The sequence below is a fragment of the Trachemys scripta genome, chromosome 15 (assembly GCF_013100865.1).
Source record: "Trachemys scripta elegans isolate TJP31775 chromosome 15, CAS_Tse_1.0, whole genome shotgun sequence".
NCBI lineage: Eukaryota > Metazoa > Chordata > Testudines > Emydidae > Trachemys > Trachemys scripta.
Window position 1 is genome coordinate 26001174 of NC_048312.1, and position 20252 is coordinate 26021425.

At 43.0% G+C, this 20252-nt stretch overlaps 1 protein-coding gene across 1 annotated transcript in view; it reads left to right on the forward strand.

Moving 5' to 3' along the window:
* Positions 1-20252, forward strand: part of RBM19 (RNA binding motif protein 19) — a 116720-nt gene that overhangs the window by 24879 nt on the left and 71589 nt on the right. Inside the window, 5 exon segments of the mRNA XM_034791035.1 lie at positions 2212-2357; positions 4123-4183; positions 6330-6409; positions 6837-6892; positions 8804-8920. Coding sequence (XP_034646926.1) covers positions 2212-2357; positions 4123-4183; positions 6330-6409; positions 6837-6892; positions 8804-8920 — 460 coding nt within the window.

The window sequence follows — 20252 nt, forward strand, 5'->3', positions numbered from 1 at the left end:
GTAGAATGAGTCAGATCCTGCTCCTCTGGGAGACAATAAAAACTCCAACCACCTCCCAGGAATTGTAGTGGGGCGAGATAAGGCTGATCCAAGGCCCCGTGCAGTCAGTGTCAAGATCCCTATTAACTTCAGTGTGCTTTGGATGAGGCCCAAAGGCTTCAAGAGATCTTACACCTTCCTCTGAAGCATCTTACGCTGGTCACGAGGTGATGTGGTTTGGCAACTCGTGCGTATGTGGTGAGGCCTGGAGAGAGCTGTTGGTGCCCAGTGCTGGTGCATGCCACGCTGGAGTGAGAGAGGGGAATTGCAGTCAGCAGTGGAGGTGCCCAGGGTAGGCACTAAAGCTAAGGAATTAGGCAAAGCACCACATTTGGTGCTCGGATACAATGGTAGTGGAGGGCTAGGTGAGCCTTTAGAGAGATTGGGGGTATAGTGATAGCGGTATGACCGCTTCTCGGCTCTCTGTTGTTTCTGGAGCTGCCTTTGGGTTTGCACCCCAGCTTTTCTGCAGAGAAGGGAGTCCAGGAGCCTGGCTGTTGGCAATACCTTCCTCTCTGGGTGGGTGTGTTTCAGTCACTCTTCTACCTTGCCTTGGTGCTGGGTGGGAAGGAGGACAGCATGTGGGTTTGAGTTGCTGATAATGCCGGAAGCCAATCATGGGTTGTTCGCTAACGCCAGCATTTGGAATGGAGATGGGAGCAGGTGGCGGATGGAGATGTTGGAGTTCCCCACTCTGCATGTACATCATTTTCTGGGAAGCTTGGGGCACAAGGCAAATCTCCAGTTTAGATTCTGATATTAGCCTCACGCTCTGCGTTGTGCATCTCTCCTGAGCCTGCCTTTCCCTTTCTCACTCCTCTCCACCTCCTTTCTGGACAGCCTCTCCAACATCCTCAGTTGTTGAACAATGGGTGTGAAAGGGCCTTCCTCAGAGAAATGTGAAGTTCTTTTCCCCTTTCCTTTCCTTTTTCTTTTCTCTTTGAGGCAGAGATAGGACGGCTGCATGTTCCACTGATGTTAAAAGGACAACGTTATCATTGTTGCCATTTCCATTAAAGCATAAAAGGGCCATTTCATGCCAGAGCTCTTGAAGATTAATTAGAAGTTTAATACATTCGGTTTGTTTTTTGAAAGTGGAAAAAGGCCGGGGGAGTCTTTGTGGCGCTCGCTGTGGTGAGCGAGTTAAACGAGTATGAACAAAAACCCGTGAAGATCCCTTTCATGTACACAACTCTTTAAAACCTGGTTACAGCCCCCAACAAAATGGAATGAAGCAGAAGCTGTTCACGAAGGGGATGTGTTGGCACAGCGAACGTGACTGAAGATTGGCCCATAAACTATTAAAAAATGAGACCCAGCATTTGCTACCCTGTTGATTCTAGGATGTTGTGCAGAGGGGATTCTGTTGTCTCTCAGTGCTGGAGGTTCCTCTGTGGTGCACTAAACTGTAGCTGAGGTGATGCAGTTGTGTTAGTGATGGCGGTTCCCAGGTGCTACTCTGTAATATGGTGAGTACCAGGGAACGCTACAGCAGAGTCATCATTAATTGTGGTATTTCAGAAGAGCAGTACAATTGTGTGTTGATTCCCAAATGCTATGATCTGTATTGTAGTTCAGCTGAGTAAGGTCTATAGATCATGGAAAATAAACTAACAGAGCAGATGCACTACTGTATTGGCCGGGTGCTTTAGGAGCATGGCTGCCATCTTGAACCTGATCCTCAGTTGTCCTTTTATCCAGTCAGTGAGTTGAATATTTTGAGGTACTTCATGCACCGATGCAAGAGTAGACCTTGTACGTCAAATACTTGATTAGCAGCCTATACTGGAGTAGTAATGGCTATTTCAGGCCATTGTTGAGGGATACTTGTAGAGCTGTACAAGAGCCCAGGGTTGAAGCAAGTATCTACCTAGGCTTGTCACCATAGTGTCTGGTCTCCTGGGAAATAGGATGGCGTAGGTCAGAATTCAAGGATGTTAGAAGAACAATACATGGCTTACACTAGCTATCCATGCTCTGGCTGCGTGTCCAAGACCATCAAGTTCATCCACAAAACTGTTACTAAATGCAGCTGGAGAAATGAGTCACTGTAGTCTGGGCATTGATGGCTCCGATGGTGGGGTCAAAATACAATAAATCTCTTCAGTCTCCTGAACTGCCTGGAGTTAGTTATGTTTTATGGTGTTTATGGTTTGTTCTCTTGCTTTACAGCTGGTGATGAAACTGAGGAAGCTAAAAAGGGCTCAGAAAAAATAGCAGTAGATGAGGAGGAGGAGGAGGACGAGGAGAGTGTTCCAGGATGTACACTGTTCATCAAAAACCTCAACTTTGCCACCACAGAAGATACGCTGATGGAGGTGAACAAAGGGAGAGGTGGTGGGACTGGGTGTTGCATGTATCCAGCAATGTTCTGTTTAGATGGAGCAGCTCGGTTTGAGTGGTTTGGTCAGGGTCAAACAGTGAGTTTGTGGCTCGGCCTGGATTTAAGTCTTTCAGCTGCTCTACTGTTTGGTATTTTAAAGCTATCAATAAAGCATTTGTCAGTACCTATCTTTCATCCGAGCCTCTACAAACATTGAGCCTCCTCTGGCCCTTATGAGGAAGGTCTCATAGCCATTTTGCTAGGGTAAAGAGTAGTAGAGAGGTGAAGTAGCTTTCCTAAGGACATACAATAAGTCAGTGGCAGAGCCAGGAAGAGTAACCTGAAGTTCCTTCTGTTTCCTTTCCCAGCCACTAAACAACTCTCCCTTTTGCTGATTGGAGACAGTAGACGTAGCTATAGACCATGCTAGAGCTGTTCTCCAGCTTGGTTGTGAAAATATTATCCTGCCCAGATTGGGGCTGGTGGTAACTTTGAATGCCCAGAGAATCATTCAGTTGGGTTTTTTCATTCACATCAATTGTCATGTTAGAGGGCACTCGAGTAGACTGTCTACCTGGAAAGTTTACCAGCCCAGGCAGTTTTCAAAGACTAACTTAATTGCTTAGACATCTCTAGCAATCCATCTCCAGACTACAGGGTGTTATCCCATCCTGTGTCCCAGTAAAGGTGCCCCATTTCCCTTCTTTTTCATGCCTTGCTCATGGTTGAAACACCAAATGTTTCAATAATCTCCCATACAAGTAGTCAAAATTGGAGGAAACTTATCCATCCTCCTTTTTACTGCCCTATGTATCATGAATCCAAAGGCCTTGAATTTGTAAAGTTGATGTGTTTAAGGGAACCACAAACTCCTGTAGATTCACCGGTACCTAATTAGGTCCAATCCCTTCACCATACCTTATATTTATATTAGGACTGTGCAGCATAGAATTAAGCTTGGCAGAATTCAGTTTTTATTTTTTATAATTTTGATGGATAATAGCAATGTTGATTGCTAGCATTTTTTTGTTTTAAACTTTCACAGTTGTGGGAAATTATAGGAGGGGTTAGACCGGGGGGGGAGCGGGGGTAGTGTCAAACAGTTATTTAACGACAGTAGATGTTGAGATTCAAAAAGCTAAAGCTTTCTAACTGTTAAAACATAAATTGTCAACGTCACACGTCAAAATATACAAAGTAAAAATCCTTAAACTGTAGTTCTCAAGCAGCATTTTTCATTGCCTGTCTCAGTTTTGATTATCATTGATAGAAATATGTTTGTGTGTGTGTGTACGCAGTGAAATCCACGTTTACCGACATTCGCCAATAAAAATTGAATCCTTCCAAGCCTACATATAACACAGCCGGGCTGCCACAGGCACTTTTTGGTACCTCCCATGCAGTACTGGAAAGAGAAAAAGTCTAAGGATATTGTAATGAATTGGCAATTGTTAGACAGCTTTTGAAGGAGCCAGTGTTTGGGTGGAAGCATTCTTTTAAGTACTTCGGTATTCTGTAGCAATGATCTAAACCACTGCAGCTTTCCATAGCTAGAGTGCAGTGTGTTGGATAATTACTGAGAGTGTTTTAAATAAAGGCTGTCACAATAGAATGCATGACGTGTGTCTTTTCCTTGTTCAGTGTGCGCGTCTCTCTGTGGGTTGACTTTGTCTGTTTCAGTTGCTACAAAAGGGGAACGTTGTCAAAGGGTTACACTTTAATTACAAAGAGAACTAAGGACCGTGTAAAATTCTTTGCAGACGTTTTCCAAAGTGGGAGCTGTGAAGAGCTGCACGATCTCAAGGAAGAAAGACAAAGCAGGTACTCCTATGAATCGCTGTGCATTTCCTTCTGCTTGGGTTGGTCGTGGTGAGGCCTTGTGCATTCATCTGTGTGGGCAATTGGATAGTTGATGTTAAAAATCTTCATTATGTGCCCAGAAATGCATATGTTGAATGACTGAAAACGTAAGCCCCAAAAATCAAGTGCTGATTAAACCGGGAAGGTCATGCACCAAGGGTAAGTATCATAAACCATGGTGGGACTCGTAGTGGGTCAGCTGAAGGCTCCATGAAAATGTCATAGGCTCTACTTCATGCCATGGGCTTGTGAAGAGTTCAGTCAGTTTTAAAAAGAAACCTCACAGGCACATCTGCCTACCCAGCCCCATGTTTGCTCATGATCTGTGGTACACACATGATCGGGTTTAAGGACAGAACCATGTCTGGTTTCACTCTTACCTTCCAGGACAATCAACTTCTGTCACTGAAGAAGGACTTCTGTAGCGTAGTGCCATCCAAGTTTGGAAACTTGCCATTGTATTTGCTGCTCAGGGCCTTGCTTATGGATCCCTGAAGTTATGATACCATGAGCCTGTTTCCTAAAAGAGTTGCATGGCCTTGGGTGTTGAAAATTTTTGCTGAATAAGGAAATAATTAAAGGGCTGTAGATCAAGTTAGCTTTTCATCGTCATCTCTAGCGAATGGCCCGTGCTTCAGCACATAACCTTGAACTGATAAGAATGACCATATAGGGACTATGCTAGTTTGCATTTCTTCTGTGTTGCTCAGAGGGACAAGTGAAATTTAGGGCACCACCTAGGTGATAAAGAGAAAGACAGCAGCTAGTGTTCGCTGGCTTGTAAATAGATCTCAATCCTTCACTCCCTTGCCAAGACATTTGCACAGCGGTTTGGAGAAGACCTGATATGTATGAGCCCTATGCTCCTGGCTCTGTAGCAGCAGTTAGTTCTATATCTGCGCACTTGCTGTACTGCTGACATCCCCAGTGGTGTGGATAACCAGCAAGGGATGAAGAGTCATTCTGTCGGCTGCTGAGGCCTTTGGAAATAAAGGGAGAAGGCTCTGCCTGGCAAGTGGGAATAGGGCCACCCTAAAGGGCTGACACTGTTTTTACATTAACCAATGGGAGAGTGGAGGGCATGAAATCGTTGGTTCCTTTCCCCAAATTAATTGAGTTCCAGGTTTGGAATTATTTAACAAGCCGTTTCCATTCACATATATAGGACGAGAGTTCAGGCCCCCATATGCTGGGCACTGAATGTACGCAGAGACAGCCTCTCACCCCAAAGAGCTTCCCCTCTAAATACGACAAAGGACATATTGTCTCCACTTCACAAATGGTCAATGAGCACATGCAGTTTAAATGAGCTGCCTATGGATACATGGGATTTTTGTGACAGAGCCAATTCTCTTCTGACTCTTAAACCAGGGCTCTAGCCAAAAGCCCATCCTTTCTGCCGAGGGGTCTACCTAGACGACAGACCAATTTAAGGGTCCATTTATAATTGTTTTTATTGGCTTGTGCAACGTATTTCCTCCTTGATGGCCAGAGTGAACTCTTTGGTGGGTTTCAGATGAAAAATACAGTCAAAACTCCAGACTCAGATTTTACATCCATCTAAAAGGAAGCATACATTATTACGGGGGTAACTTTTGTCTGAATCAGGCACGTTAGAAATGCCCAGAGAATGTCTGTGTCTGGATTATGGTGAAAATTTCATTCTAAAAGTTTACCACTGCAGCAGTGCAGGAAAACCCTGTGCATGAACAAATTTGTATGTAAGCAGTATGATCACTGACCTTTTATGTGCATAGCTATCGTTTCTGTAGGACCGATGGTTAGTGTTTTGTTTTGTTGCATTCACAAAAGTTACATATGAAATGGATTTCCACTATACCCAGGTATTGTACAACTTTCTTTGCGTCATCCCCAGGGTGACTGTATCCTGAAATGTCACAATATCAGTTAGTTTTTTAATTCCCCATGGCTCCTTTGGGGCAGGTTTAGTCCAGCAAAGCTCACCCCATTTCTAGCAGCGTTGATTCACTTTTTCGTTGTCTGTCATTGTCATTGACCAGTCACAAGGGCCTATCCATTGTACAGGCCACTATCAAATGCTTTTCGCCAAAGCATTTATGGGGCTCTTTCCTTCCCTTTCTGATAGGAACTTTACTTCCTATGGGCTTTGGATTTGTGGAGTACAAGAAACCAGAGCATGCTCAGAAAGCCCTCAGACAGCTCCAGGTAACCATGGGTGACGCAGGCAAAGGGGAGGAGTGGGTGGGTCATGAGGCACCGAGAACCCTTCTAATATTTGTTTTTCAGTAGTTATCTACAGGCTGCGACTGAAGTCAGAGCCCCATTGTGCTGAGTGCCGAACATACCCCTAGTGAGATGGTCCCTGCCCCCAAAGGGCCCACAAACTAAAGACAAAGGCTGGGAGGGGAAGTAACTCACTCAACATCACATCAGTGGCACAGTTGGGATTAACTCAGGTGTCTTGACTCCTATGCCAATGCCCTGGCCATTAGACCACACTGCTTCCTCATATGTATTGTGTACTCTTCACCTGTATTAGCTGCGCTTGGGTGAAGGAGAATTGAGATGTAAAACTCCTTCTCCATTTTTAAGGTCTCTTTCTTTTTGCAAACTTTGTAACTTGCTTTTTTAGGGTTGCTCAGTAGATGGCCATCAGCTGGACGTGAAGATCTCCGACAGGGCCATCAAGTAAGTCTGCCTGATTCCTGTCTGACTTCTCTGCACTAAATAGACTTAAGCAGCAACAGCCCTTGATTGCCCAGAATGGCTCGTTTATTTCTTTACAATATGGTTGCTGGTGGCGCTTTGTAATTCAGGTGGTGAATAGTGCCAGTCTTAAATACACATTTACCTGGTACGCTGGAACCATCCTAGCTTATGGAACAAATGTTTTTCCTGGGCTCTTTCAGATGATCAGGTATAGGTCTTCAAAAATAGCAGTTGTGATGGTGGTAGTCCAGTGTATTAACTCAAAGGTGTAGCCAGTTGTTTGACTGCACGCGCTGTTCGTTCTTAAAAATGTTAGAGACCAAATAACTAATTTTAGCCATATTTATTGTCTAAAGGCAAAGTCGGACAATTTGAAAAGGAAGCATACATATCTTCCCTCTGGGAAGCAATCCTTATCTCGCAGCGTGTTCACCTTGCGCACAAATTGTGCTTCAAAGATACACGTTGCAACTAGTAGTATTTATACTATGTTCTTTTACAAGTTACAGAATGCTTTGCATATCACTTAAAGTTTAAGTTTAACCCACTGGTTTATGCCAGCTTTGTCCTTAGCACCTCCCTATATTTTCCCATATCTTGGGTTGAATTGCTGCATTCCAAGTGTTGATGAGCCATGAAATACTCCCAAAGTGTACTTGGTACAAAGGGTTCCTGCATCCTTGCTTTGACAAGTTTCCTATTTTCGAATGCCAAAGCTGATTTCTGCTTTGCAAAGTGTTGTGGGATGTATGACACAGGTGAACAGAATTGTGGGAAGAGCATAATACATTGTTAACCTAATTTCCCATCACTGATGTATATTCTATTAATACTGTGTGCATAATACCTATTAATATGGTATATTTTTGGCCAACAAGTGGATAGGAATAAATGAAATTTGAGGTGGGAATCTGCTTTTATTAGACTAAGTACAAAATAAAAAAGGAAGCACTGAGCTTCTGGGAATCGGAAGAACGCAAAGCAACACTAAATGATTTCACCACTTAAGTGAGAGAGGCTAGATCTAAGGTGAACTAAACTAGAAAAGTTGTCACAAGGGTCTCTTTGGGGTAATTTGCTATTCTCCTCCCAACTTCTTAAAGAAAAACATCTTTCCACTGTCATCCTCATCTGTCCTGTAGATGATATTGTTCTGTGCTCCTTCCCTCACGCTGAAGGCATCTTTGTTAGACCAAGGGGAGCTGCATGGGACTTCCCTTAAGGGCCCATCAGTACAGCTCTTCGGCTGCTGTGGGGTAATGCACCACTGTACATTGAGGGCCAAGAATTGCTTCCACCTCCTGCTGGCTTGGACAGCCAGAATCCATGTCTTGGAATCAAATCTGATGGCTTTACACAGAAGCATGAACTGTTCATGCTTTTTACAGCCTTTCAGAGACCAGTTAAAAGTGAAACTAAAGGCACAACCTGTGCTTCACTTACACTAATTTAGCCAGTGTTACAAACTTCTCCCTGTTGTACCAGAGCAGGTCAGCAAACCAACGGAAGGATTGGTTTGTTCCAGAATGGTAATCCCTAGACAGTGCTTTATTTACTTGTCTTGAAATAGCACCCAGCCCAGAAGCCCCTGTCAGGATTTGGGGTCCTGTCTGCAAGATAATGCACAAACACATAGGAAGACTATGATCTTTTTAAACCAATGAGGCAGATTTTTATATATTCCAAGTATAACTGTAATCAAACTGTTCTGTTCTCCCACCTGGTCTATGAAGTGTCCATTGATTCAAATAAGAAGCCATTGAGCAGATTGATCAGGAAACTGGACTCCAGAATGTCTAGATTCGTAAGCTGGAAGGAACCAGAAAGAGAGAGGTGTGTGTTGTGTGTTGCTCTACAGTGTAACTTACCATGTCTCCGTTGATTTACCAGGCCCACTGTGACACCATCCCGCAAAAAACAAACGCTCAAGAAGCAAAAGAGCTCCAAGATTTTGGTCCGAAATATCCCATTCCAGGCAACCGTGAGGGAAATCAGAGAGCTGTTCAGGTAAAGAAATCTGCTGCTGCTCATTTACTCACTGGGGCATTGGTGGCTGCTTTTGGCAGGTGACCTTGCTGTCTGATCATAAATAGTCCGGAACTTGTGGGGTAAGTGAGACGGGTATTTAATGCAAAGATGGACGTATGACATGAAATAAGCAGATAACTCCTGTGTCTGAGCTCCACTTGGAGCAGGAGCATGTAGGCGGGGCGCATCAGTGAGCCGGTCGTAGTGTCTTCATCCTGAGGGCCAAACTGCACCAGCCTTTGCCTGAATTAGAGTAACCTGGGGCTGCACTAATGTCCACCACCAGTGTCTGGTCCCCTAGGGGCCATGTGCCCACTAAGGATCCACACCGAGATGCCCCAATACATCCCTATCTCTTCTGACATGTTCCCTGTGCTGCGTTGGTACAGTTGGTGCAGGAGCTGAGTTCTGTACCCCAGCTCTTCTTGACTGGGGCAGTTCTCAGCTGGTGGGTAACCGACAGAATCTGGCTCCTTTGCACCTCTTAAGCAGTGCAAAGGGTTCAGATCATAACTGAGAATCTGGCCTCAAATCTCTCCTTGTCCAGAATATGTTCCATGGCTTTCCCAAGAAAGTGAGGTGTGAGAAGCCAAGAAATTGGCCAGACAGCAGATAGGATTGTTGTACATACAACTAACCAAATTCCTCCCCAGTCCTGTACACGTGGCACCAGAGTTTGTGCACGCCCTTTGTTAAGGAGCTCCCAAAGCTTGGTTCTCTAGCAACAATTAACCTCATATAAAATGGCGTGTGCGTGTAAAGTACTTTCTACAGGACAAGGGTTGCCCCAAGATTGGGGGCTCTTATATCTTGTATGCTTGTACTTTGACTGTATAGTGATAAAGCCCCTAGAAATGGTCTAGACCCAAAATTTGGATCTTAACGTTTTTCAAACTTCTTAGGATGGGGAGGAAAATCGCCCCTGGATTTCTAATCATACGAGACCTGTCAAGTCCCAAACTTAACTCTTTCTGCCAGTTGTAGAGCAACCAACTTGATGCGTCAAATTGCCAGTGCTCAGCTGGTATCCGCGGTTTACCGGCCAACAGTCCAAATTATAAACAGCGCCCTGTTGGCTTTTGGTTCTGTAATATATTCAGGGGACAAGAGGAATCTGTACTTGTCCAAAAGATAAAAGCTCAGTACAGAGAGATGTTTTGTTTCATGTTAGTAAAAGGGCGTTGAAAAACCATGCATGGTTGAGAAGGTGGGGGTATGGGAGCAGTTTGATGGTGTCTGTTTTAAGGAACAGAAGGCTTCTGTAGCCCATTATCAAAAGCGTGTTAAGAACAATGCATGTTAATCAGGAAGCAGTGTTCCACCAAAATGTCAGTTTCACTTAGTTACACAATATATTTAGGAACACATTATTTATCTTCAGAACAAAAGCCAGCAAAGAGAGAACTCAGCTGATTTAATAATCTCTACTTATTTTTCAGAAGGGCTAAAAATTTGCTCACAGTGAACATTATTAAATGCCAGGCGTTCTTTTGGGGCTTTGTTTAAAATTGTATGCCTTTGCCATAGGTTTAGATCCTTTGGCGGGTTTCTTTTTAATAATAATTTTTTAGTTTAAAACAGTTCTTTGGAACCAGAGGCATTTCCCTCACCAAGGCAGCAGGGGGCACTCTTAGTCTTCCCAGGAAATAAAGGACAAGGGGGGAACTGCAGTTGTTGCTCGCAGACAATGACACTGCAGACCAATGGTAGCTCTGCCTGGGGAGGTTAAAGGCCTTGTGGGACAAGCCTCTTCTCTGTTGTTTCACATGTTCAGAAGCCACTTTCCAGCCACCCAAGTGATGTCCCATAACCCACTTCCTTTACTCCACTTCTGAATTATTGTCTGGGCAGGGTATGAAACACAGAAGGTTTAAAATCCTTTTTATTCTATAAAAAATGTCTTCACCTTTCAAGCTTTGTCACGTGAGCTCTCCCTTTTAAATCTACCCAAGAATAGGTGTTAGCAACGCTAGCTGTTTGAAATGGACAATGATTGATTTGTTTAAACAGTGCCGACTTTTGGAGGCTTACGTTCATGGATTGTTCAGAGTTGCAGCTTACTCTGTTCCTGTCTCTCTTCTAGTGTTTTGTCGATTCAAAGATCCATCATCACAGTGCTTAGCCTCTCTGTGGAATGAGGATTATGGTTTAGGATGCAATACTAGCAATCTAAGATATGTATAAAAGCCTGCCTTGTCCCTGCACTCCTGTGTTGTTGCTCTCCTCTAGCCAATTCAAGCTAACCTTGAAGACCTGCACCTTGGTCGTGGTAGTGGTGGGTTTTGGATCACTTTAACAAAACTTTCATAGGAAGAGGGAGGATGAAGACAAACACTTCCAGAAAATCCATGCATGGGTGTTAAATTAGTATTGCTTTCACAGACCTGTAGCTTGCAGGGGATTCAAGGTGCATGTCTGGTTTCAGAGGTTTGGGGATAAGGTTTTAATCCATAGGGAGTGCGTTGGAAAGTGACGGTACTCCATTTTCTTCATGTGCATTTGGTGATGGTGAACACTGCTGGATTGGCAGTCCTGGAGTCTGAATCCTTTGTCTAAGCATGGACAACACTGGAATATGTTTTCCTCATACTGTATCTGTCGTCATACTTGAATCCTGGCCTGGAGGGACTATCTCTAATAATGAGGGTATTTCAGGCTGTCTGCTCTCTTTGCTGATCAATTTATAACTGTCCTTTTCCAAAATGGGGGAGGGGAGACAAAAAACGTGTCTCGGGTGAAGACTTTTAATTCTTTGATACTATATTGAGAGGCTCTTAAGCTGTTATTTTCAAAAACTATTAATGATTTTGGGTGTCTAATTTGAGACCTGTGAAAAGGCCTTATTTTTCAGAGAGCAGTTCCTGAGCAATTTCTGAAAATTAGGTTCCTTTAAAATGTGTCATGCTGGTCCCAGATAATCACCACTTCCCGTCAGAAGTCTTGATCTTAATGCTTTGTTTCATAGCCATATCATTTTCTACACCAACTTAGAGCATAAAAAATGGAGGCATTATTGTACAGACTCGCATCACTGAACATGAAGTTACAAAGATTTTTCCCCTCCTAAAATAGGAGCAACTAAAATGGAAAAAGGTACTTTACATTTTCGCTAGATCAAATAGGACTTGTGGAGGGGTGAACACTGTAGGCTGCCTTCGTAGAATTATAAATGCATGTGGTGCACACTCCACTGAATAAGAGCTGTCATAAAATCAGATTCAGAAAAAGCTTGTGATGGGGTTGAGTGGGGCTTCTTTCTGGAGGAAACATAAGGTTTTTGGAAACTTGCATGTAAATTGGGCAAGATGTATAAACCCTTTTCTAAAATCAGAACTATCTGTCACTGCCCCATGCTTCAGATGAGCAGAGGAAGAAAACCAGGCTGCCCACTAGCCTCATTATTTGCCTTTGTCCATTTAAAAAAAAAGATGGAGAAAATCCCAAAATTCAAGGTTTACTTCCAGACTAAACACCAAGTTATATAGCTTTATATGCAGATTACATTATTGTACATCTGATCACCCCCATAGTCTACCTGTAGGAGTCTAATTCATACAAATTTAGTAAGGCTTTCTGGTTACAAAATTTGTATGGACCCTCACCCTTAACAGGAATAAGGTTACAGCTGGGGGCGGGGGGGCACAGCTGAAAATAGTGCCAGCACATGGTTATGGTTCCTAGGAATAAATATCGCATATCACATTGCTATGTGAAAGTAACATTCTGTTTTAGAGAAACCAATGGGATTAAAGATTGGAATATGATACTGGACAGGTTTAATGTACTAAAAATAAATGGTCTGTCCATTTTATTCTTTTTCAAAGGCTTTGTTGCTTATTTTCTTTAAAACAAGCGCCCCCCCCAAAAAAAACAAAACAAAAAACAACCCCCCCCCCCCCACAACTCACTACGTAGTGCTTTTAGAAGAGCAATCTAGCTAAACTAGCCAGGACAGAAGTTCCCTCTGACCGAAGAAGTAGAAACCGTCATGAATCTAAAACTATATTATTACAAGGGGCAAGATTTGGAAATTGGATCTGTTCTTCTGGAAGAAAAAAAAAGATGGGTGAAGGATACAGTTGATAAAATAGGTCGATTTTTTTTTTTAACTAAGTCTTTATAAAGTTATTCTTATGTCGTTATTCATTTCTTCAAAGCTTGGAATGACCTATGAAAATAGGAGTTGTTACCAGAACGAGCTCTTCATTCCTCATTATGAAGGAACACTGAGATATAATGAAGCGTAGTGCAAGACACACTTCATGTTCACACCTTTCTCCAAGTAAGGGAGGCTACAGGACTAGTGAAAATTTTCCCTTCCCCAAGATATCTTCCTGCACTTGAACCCATAGAAATTTTCACTAACCAAAGGCAGAAGAGAGAAAATTGTCGATTAATGGACAGTGAGGTTTTACCCATATAAGAACTAGGTGGTATTAATTGGTACGTTCAGCTCCTATATGCTCGGGTATATGACCCACAAAAAATGCTTAGATAGCTAAGCACCTGACACCGATTATTGTACTGTGACTGCAATTTTAAAAGCGGGAATGGTTATTTTAAATATTTTTAGTTTCAAATGAATTGCTAAATCCTTCTAGCAGCTTAATACCCAGTACAAATCTTTCTGATCAAATTATTTTCACTCTTCAACAGTTCAAAATATTGTGCCATAGAAGACTCCTCCATACAACCTCTGGAAACAAAGACTAGGCCGACGTATGCGCATTAACAAACAGGATTGCTATTAATGCTAATATAATGCTTTCTATTTATTATATTTATTACCCCTGTAAAACGGAAGCAAAAACAGATCACGTATGGGAATATAATGCCGACTAAAATTATTGTGGGATGTGTCAAGTTTGGGTGGACTAAAATACATAATCAGTGGAAGGATATAACACAGATAATCAACTTGTCTGTATTAGTGCTTGTCTACATTTAAAACACTGCACTGATGTAGCTGCACCATTGTAGTGCTTCATTGTAGACGCTACCTAAGCCGATGGGAGGGATTCTCCAGTTGGCGTACTTAATCCACCTCCCCGAGAGATGGTAGCTAGGTCGATGAAAGAATCTTTCCGTCAACCTAGCGATGTCTACAGGGGGAAATAGGTTGGCTTAACTACGCCGCTCAGGGGTGTGGATTTTTTACACCTCTTAGTGACATAATTAAGCTGACTTAATTTTCTAATGTAGACCAGGCCCTCAGAATGTCACCTAAGGATCAGACTGCATTTTCACATTCGTTCAGGACAGTAAAATGTTAATGAATTTTGTCAAAGACTGACGAAGTGGGTATTCACCCACGAAAGCTTAAGCTCCAATACGTCTGTTAGTCTATAAGGTGCCACAGGACTCTTTGTCGCTTTTGTCAAAGACTTGGTGTCTGTCGCTGAAGATCCATAATTAGTGCTGGTTGGGAACTGGAATTTCCATTCTGTGGGGAAATTCTGAAATACTTTATTCTGAGTCTGATTGAAAAGCTGAAATTTCCCATAAAATGAAAATTTCAGGGCACTTCAATTTGGGACCATCAAAATACTTTGGTAATGTCAAAATGTTTTGATTCATTTTGTTTAGCTTTTATATTATGTTAACGTATGTAATATATACATATAAAATATTTTAATATAAAAGTTGAAACAAACTGAATCAAATAGTCACAATGAAACATTTTTACCTTGTTGAAATGAAAGTCTAAACAAATTGTTTAGACATTTCCCCAATCAAAAACTTTGTTGAATTTGACATGTCACCACCATGAGATATTTAGGTTTCAGTGAAACTGCATTGGTGCAGCAGGTCAGGATTAGCAATGTACCAATGCAAAAAAAAAAAAAATTAGTATGCATGAGCAGAAATAGCACAGGAAAACCTGGTAATCCTGGAATGACCAAATGCTACTGCCACTTGTCATTAGATTTATATTTAATATCAGCTTTTGGCTAGAATTGTTTGAAGAATCATATTTGTGTACGAAGAGACACGAGCACCCTTTGTCTCTTAGGGAACATTGGACTGCCCAGGGAGTAAATTAAAATGCAAAGATGCTGCTGTTTCTCCTGGTGCTGAAAGCTACAACATTGTGTCTTCTTTTTTTGTTAGAGCATGTTCAGACTGAGGAAGGAACTAATTAGGTGGTTGAATATGCCACAGATTTGCCTCTTGGATTTTCCAAAGAGACCCGTGTACTGAATGCTCATCTGAATGACGGCCTCTTACGAGGTGGATAATGTTCCTCTCCCAGTCTCGTTGGTGGATTTCCTGTAATGATCACAGTGCTGAAGCTAGCTGGAATGACCTGCTTGTGCTAGAGTGGGAAGGATGCATGGCTAATGTGGGCATTGGTTTATCTGAGAGCAGCTAGGTCCATGGATAATGCAGTCCAGATTGATATGCCTGATAACCAGGCAAATGTCTAATTTCGAAGTGGAGCTGAAGTCCTCTTTCCTACCCGTATTTTTGTCAGTGGGTTATTGTTAGAAGGTGGTTGAAGAAGAAAGGAAGCAGTGGTTCTTTGTAAAGCAGGGTCTGTAAGCATAAGGACCAGAGTGGGCCAACCGCAGAAGACGAAAGGGTCATTGGGGAGGAAGGCTTGGTTGGTGCAAGAGGTGCATGAGCAGTAGGGTTGTGCAGGATTATGAAGGTGAATCAGGAGCTTGAACTTCCTCAGGAAGAGGACAGGAAGTCGGCGAGAGGATTTTAAATGGAGTCATGTAGGCCAAACGCAGTGCTCGTAAGGCGGGGACCAGGAGCAAGGTGAGAAGCAAAGAAGGGAGGAGATTGTAGTAATCAAGGAAAGTGAGGACCAGGACATGGACACATGGATTTTAGGAATAGGAATGAAGAGGTAAGGTTGGGTTTTAAAGATGCTGAGGAAGAACTGATAAGATTTGGTGATTTCATCTACTTAACTGACTGCAGAACTGATTTCATTGGGTCTATCTGTAGATGGTAGAGCTAGACTAAAATACATCTGAGATGTTGGTGTATGGTGTGTGTCTACACTACACATGAATTCATGTGTATGTAATCTTTTGTATGGGTTTGTGTTGCTCAGTCTGTACATTCACTAGTGGAAAACCTCTATTCTGGAGGCCCAGTTTCAAAGGTGGTACCTAAATACAATATGCAGATCCTATACCTGGACATTTATTATAGGTGAATTAAAACAATCTTTGATGTACCATTTAGGGCCAGATCCTAAACTGGCATAACTCCGAGTAGTTTCAGTTTGTCAGCTGAGGATTTACCCTTTAGTGTTTAATTCTGGATTTCAGCTTCCTGTTTAGGATCCTGTGTCTGACAGTTGGGATCCTCAAGTCTGAACACACAAAGTGTTGCAACTATGAACAAGCCCCGTGTCCACAGGTTGAAGAATTGCGATGTAGAATTTAAACTGGAATTTGATCTTTGAAATATTGCACTTCTAGCCCTTATGCTTGTGTTCTGGCCCATGCATCCTCTCCCTGATTAGGTGGGGTTTGTGGGGGGCAGGCTGGGGAACACGGATAGGAAGTGCTTTTAAAAAAAACAGCAATTGCTTGATGCTTTTTCATCAGTGCATTTGTCCCAGCTACTTGCCCTCACCCTTCCTGACTGAGAACCTCTGCGCTGTAGGTGTCTTTCCACATTGCCTCACAATCCTAAAGGGATGGAGTTTCTCTGCTCGGCTGCACTTCCCCCTCCTCCAGAGCATCTCTGGGAACTGTTCCTTCCTGTAGGTGTGTGCCTCCTGCTAGGAGAGTGAATGGCAGCATTCACAACAGGTGGGAAGAGGCATTCATTAACAGTGTGTGGGTTGGGCTGCAGTGGCCTCACCTGTTGCGTGATCTTTGTCCCTTTTGTTTTTAAGTCTTTTCTTTTATCCCTGTTTTTTTGCTCCCTGATGGAAATGACTAAAGATTAAGCGCTGGTTTTAGCCTCTGTTCTTGAGGCCTGTATACGCTACGGTTGCGGTCATGTCTGGTTCCATTCTATAGTGTAGACAGCACTCAGCCCTTGCACATATCCAAGGCTTTTGCACATTTCAGGGACACCCAATCTGCATTAGTTGGTGGGGCAGGGAATATCTTATGTTTGTACAGCGCCTAGCACAATAGGGTGTCCATTCCTGATTGAGGCCTGTTGAGGCTATTGCAATATAAAGAATAATAGAACAGTGTTGTAACTTGCTGTGTTTGTGTTGCTGTTGTCAGGGCCTTAACAGTCTGCCCCTGGTGCATGCTTACAACAAGGTCTAACCCAGAGGATTTACTAATAGTTCCACACACCAGCTTCAAAACACCAGGCTACCTCTGACAATAGGAAATTGTGCTTTTCATAAAAGTGCTTTTATTGAAATCAAATTGCAGATGCAGATTCGAGAGATACTAGTACCTACTTTCAGATGCAAATGCAGGGATTGTGCACGTCTGTGTCTGTCACCACATTAGAAAAGTGTTCATGGTTTTTTTAAATGAAGATTTTTCTTTCTTCTTGAGGTGCTGGAAACCCGAACACAGCAGTATTGGACTAGTGCATGAGAACTCGCAAATGAAACTGACCAGTCTAGTTTCACTGTCCAAGATGAGCCATGTAGGAATCAGTTAAATGGGTTTTCAATGTTCTTTTTAAAAATTGAAACTGAAAAGTGTTTAACAGAAGAATTTTTTTAACGCTGTCTTGACAGTGTTACTTCAGTGGATCTTTCCTTTCTGAGGTCTGAATATTAATCACAGTCGTTGGTTTTAGTGAGTTGCTAACAATCCAGATCGCGAGCCTCCTCATTGCTCCCCTAAACCTCTCTGCTGAGCCATTTTCAACTCCCTGTTCTTACTCCGGCGGATTGTCTAATGCAAACTAAGAATTTCCAGGGTCCCTCAGTGTGATTTTTGCTGATCTGGCTCTCACCGATGCACTAAGCTGAACCTAGTGACGGGGCTTAATTAGTTTCCTACACCCCATTCCTTGTTTTCCATCAGTGCTTTTCTGTTTTTTTTGCTTGAAACGGGTTTGTTCAAACGGGTTACCCTCTGGCAATTTCCCACCACCAGCCCCATGCCGTATCTATGCTGATTGGTGACTCTAAGGTTCGTGTGTGTGTGAATGGGTGCTTTTTAAGTTTCTTCTTCATATGAAGCAAGTTGCTGAGCCCCTGTAATCTAGTCCAACATCTCCTCTGGATACCCATTTAGTGCTATTCATATTACAAGGTGGTGGTCTTTTGCCTGACCTGTTCAAAAGAATATTTTTGTCGTCGGGCAGAGGCAAAGCATGCGTGTTTCCAAGATGCATGCTTGACTATTAAGATGGCTTTTAAGTTGGCCATAAGGGTTTTTAGAAGCTGCTATATAGAAATTGTAGTTGCCTGACATCTAAAGCTGCTCGCCTCTAAGTTTGTAATTCAAGGAACAATCAAGATGGAAAACAAGCATTAAAAAAAAAAATCCATTTCTATTTTTAGATTTCTTGAAATGTTGAGAATGAAAAGCACTTTAATTTTTTGCACTTTCACCATGAAGCTAGACAGGTCAATTTCACACTGTTTTTCAGTAGTACATAGTGTGTTTTATTTTTCAGTCTTCCTCCCTTCATGGGAATGTCTTAACAAAATCGCATTCTATTAAAGACACCCAAATGCTTTCCATTCATGTTGACACTTGCAAAATCCAGTCTTTGCATTGTTTTAACAAGCTGCATCATTGGACTGATGTTATTGATGTTCCTTTCAATCCAGTGGAATTTAAAATTCAGATATTTTAGCAAGTCTTCACTCTCCGTGCTTGTGAAAAGGCACAGTACAGTTTTATAAACCGCTTGTAAGTTGTCCTTTCCTCCCAGGAACCTCAGCCTTGCAGGTGAACGGACACCTAGCTTTTACTTATTTTTGCCTCTTACGGGAGTGGTTTGAGGAATGGAGCCCTCGAAAACCCTGGAAGAGCAGTTGGAATGTTCAGTGTTCGATTTGGTGTGAGAGGGAATCAGGCAGCAGCAGAAACACTGCCCCGCCCCATGCCCAAAGCCGCCATGGTGAAAAAGACAAGTCAGATGGAATTGAGACCCATCCTTATGTCACATGACCAAAGCATGGATGAAATTAGAAGCCAGCCTGACTCTTGCACTAGGAGAGACCTTGCTGAGATTAAGAGTCGCCTGACCAGACTGGAAGTTGTGAACCAAAAGGAAGCTGCAGCATCCATTTCTGTCTGTGGCTGGAAAAGGTCAAGTTAAGCTGGTTCTGTGGTAGCCTCTTAGGGCTGGCTCTCTGGACGTCAGATGGCAACTCCCAACTGCTCCAATTTATAAGCTAAATATAAGCAAGGAAGATAAAAGGGGGTGGATAAGGATATGCAACAGCCAGTGCCTGCCAGTGGAACTGTACAAATATACTGCTTAGAGGAAAGAGTGAGACAGGGTGGTCTAGTGGATAGAGAATTGCACTAGGTCTTGAGAGACCTATTCCTGGCCATGCCGCTGGCCTGCTGGGTGACTTTGGGCAAGTCACTTCCCCTCTTTTTGCCTCAGTTTTCCCCTCTGTAAAATGGGAATAAAGATACTGACCTCTTTTGTAAAGTGCTTTGAGATCTACTGATGAAAAGCTCTAGATAAGAGCGGGCTGTTTTTTAGAATTAAAAGCTCTTCCTCATCATAGTTGATCCCACTCACCTTGTCAGATTTCAGTGGCCTCCTTTCTGTTTAGTAGCCTTGATCACGAGAGCTCCCATAGACTAGTCCGCTAACAAATGGTATCTGGGCACAGAATATCCTCTCCACTCCCCTTGGGTTGGGGCCCTTCTTGGCTTTTGCACAGTTGCTTCATCCCTGTGTCCTGGCTCTGAGGTCTTTTCTGCTACCCTTTATTATATTTGGGGTCGGGAAGGAATTTTCCTCCAGGGTAGATTGGCTGAGCCTCTGGAGGTTTTTCGCCTTCCTCCGCAGCATGGGGCAGGGATCACTAGCAGGAGGGTCTCTGCCGATTGAAGTCACTAAAACACAGGATTGGGGACTTCAACGGCAGAGTCCAGGGAAGGGGTAGGGACGGTTTTGTGGCCTGCAGCATGCAGGGGGTCAGACCAGATGATCATAATGGTCCCTTCTGACCTTAAAGTCTATGAGTCTATATGAGGCAATGATCTAATCCGTTATTCTGAACAGTCTAGGAGCTGCATTTTCTGACTTGACCTGGGGGGTTGGAGGAAGGGGCAAATGCCTCATGGTTTCTAGCTCCCTTGTGTGGAGATTCCTTTGTGGGATTCATCTGAGGTCCACCACTTAGGCTGGAAGGAGAGGTCAACCCAGGGACTCCTGTATTCCAAAGCCCAGG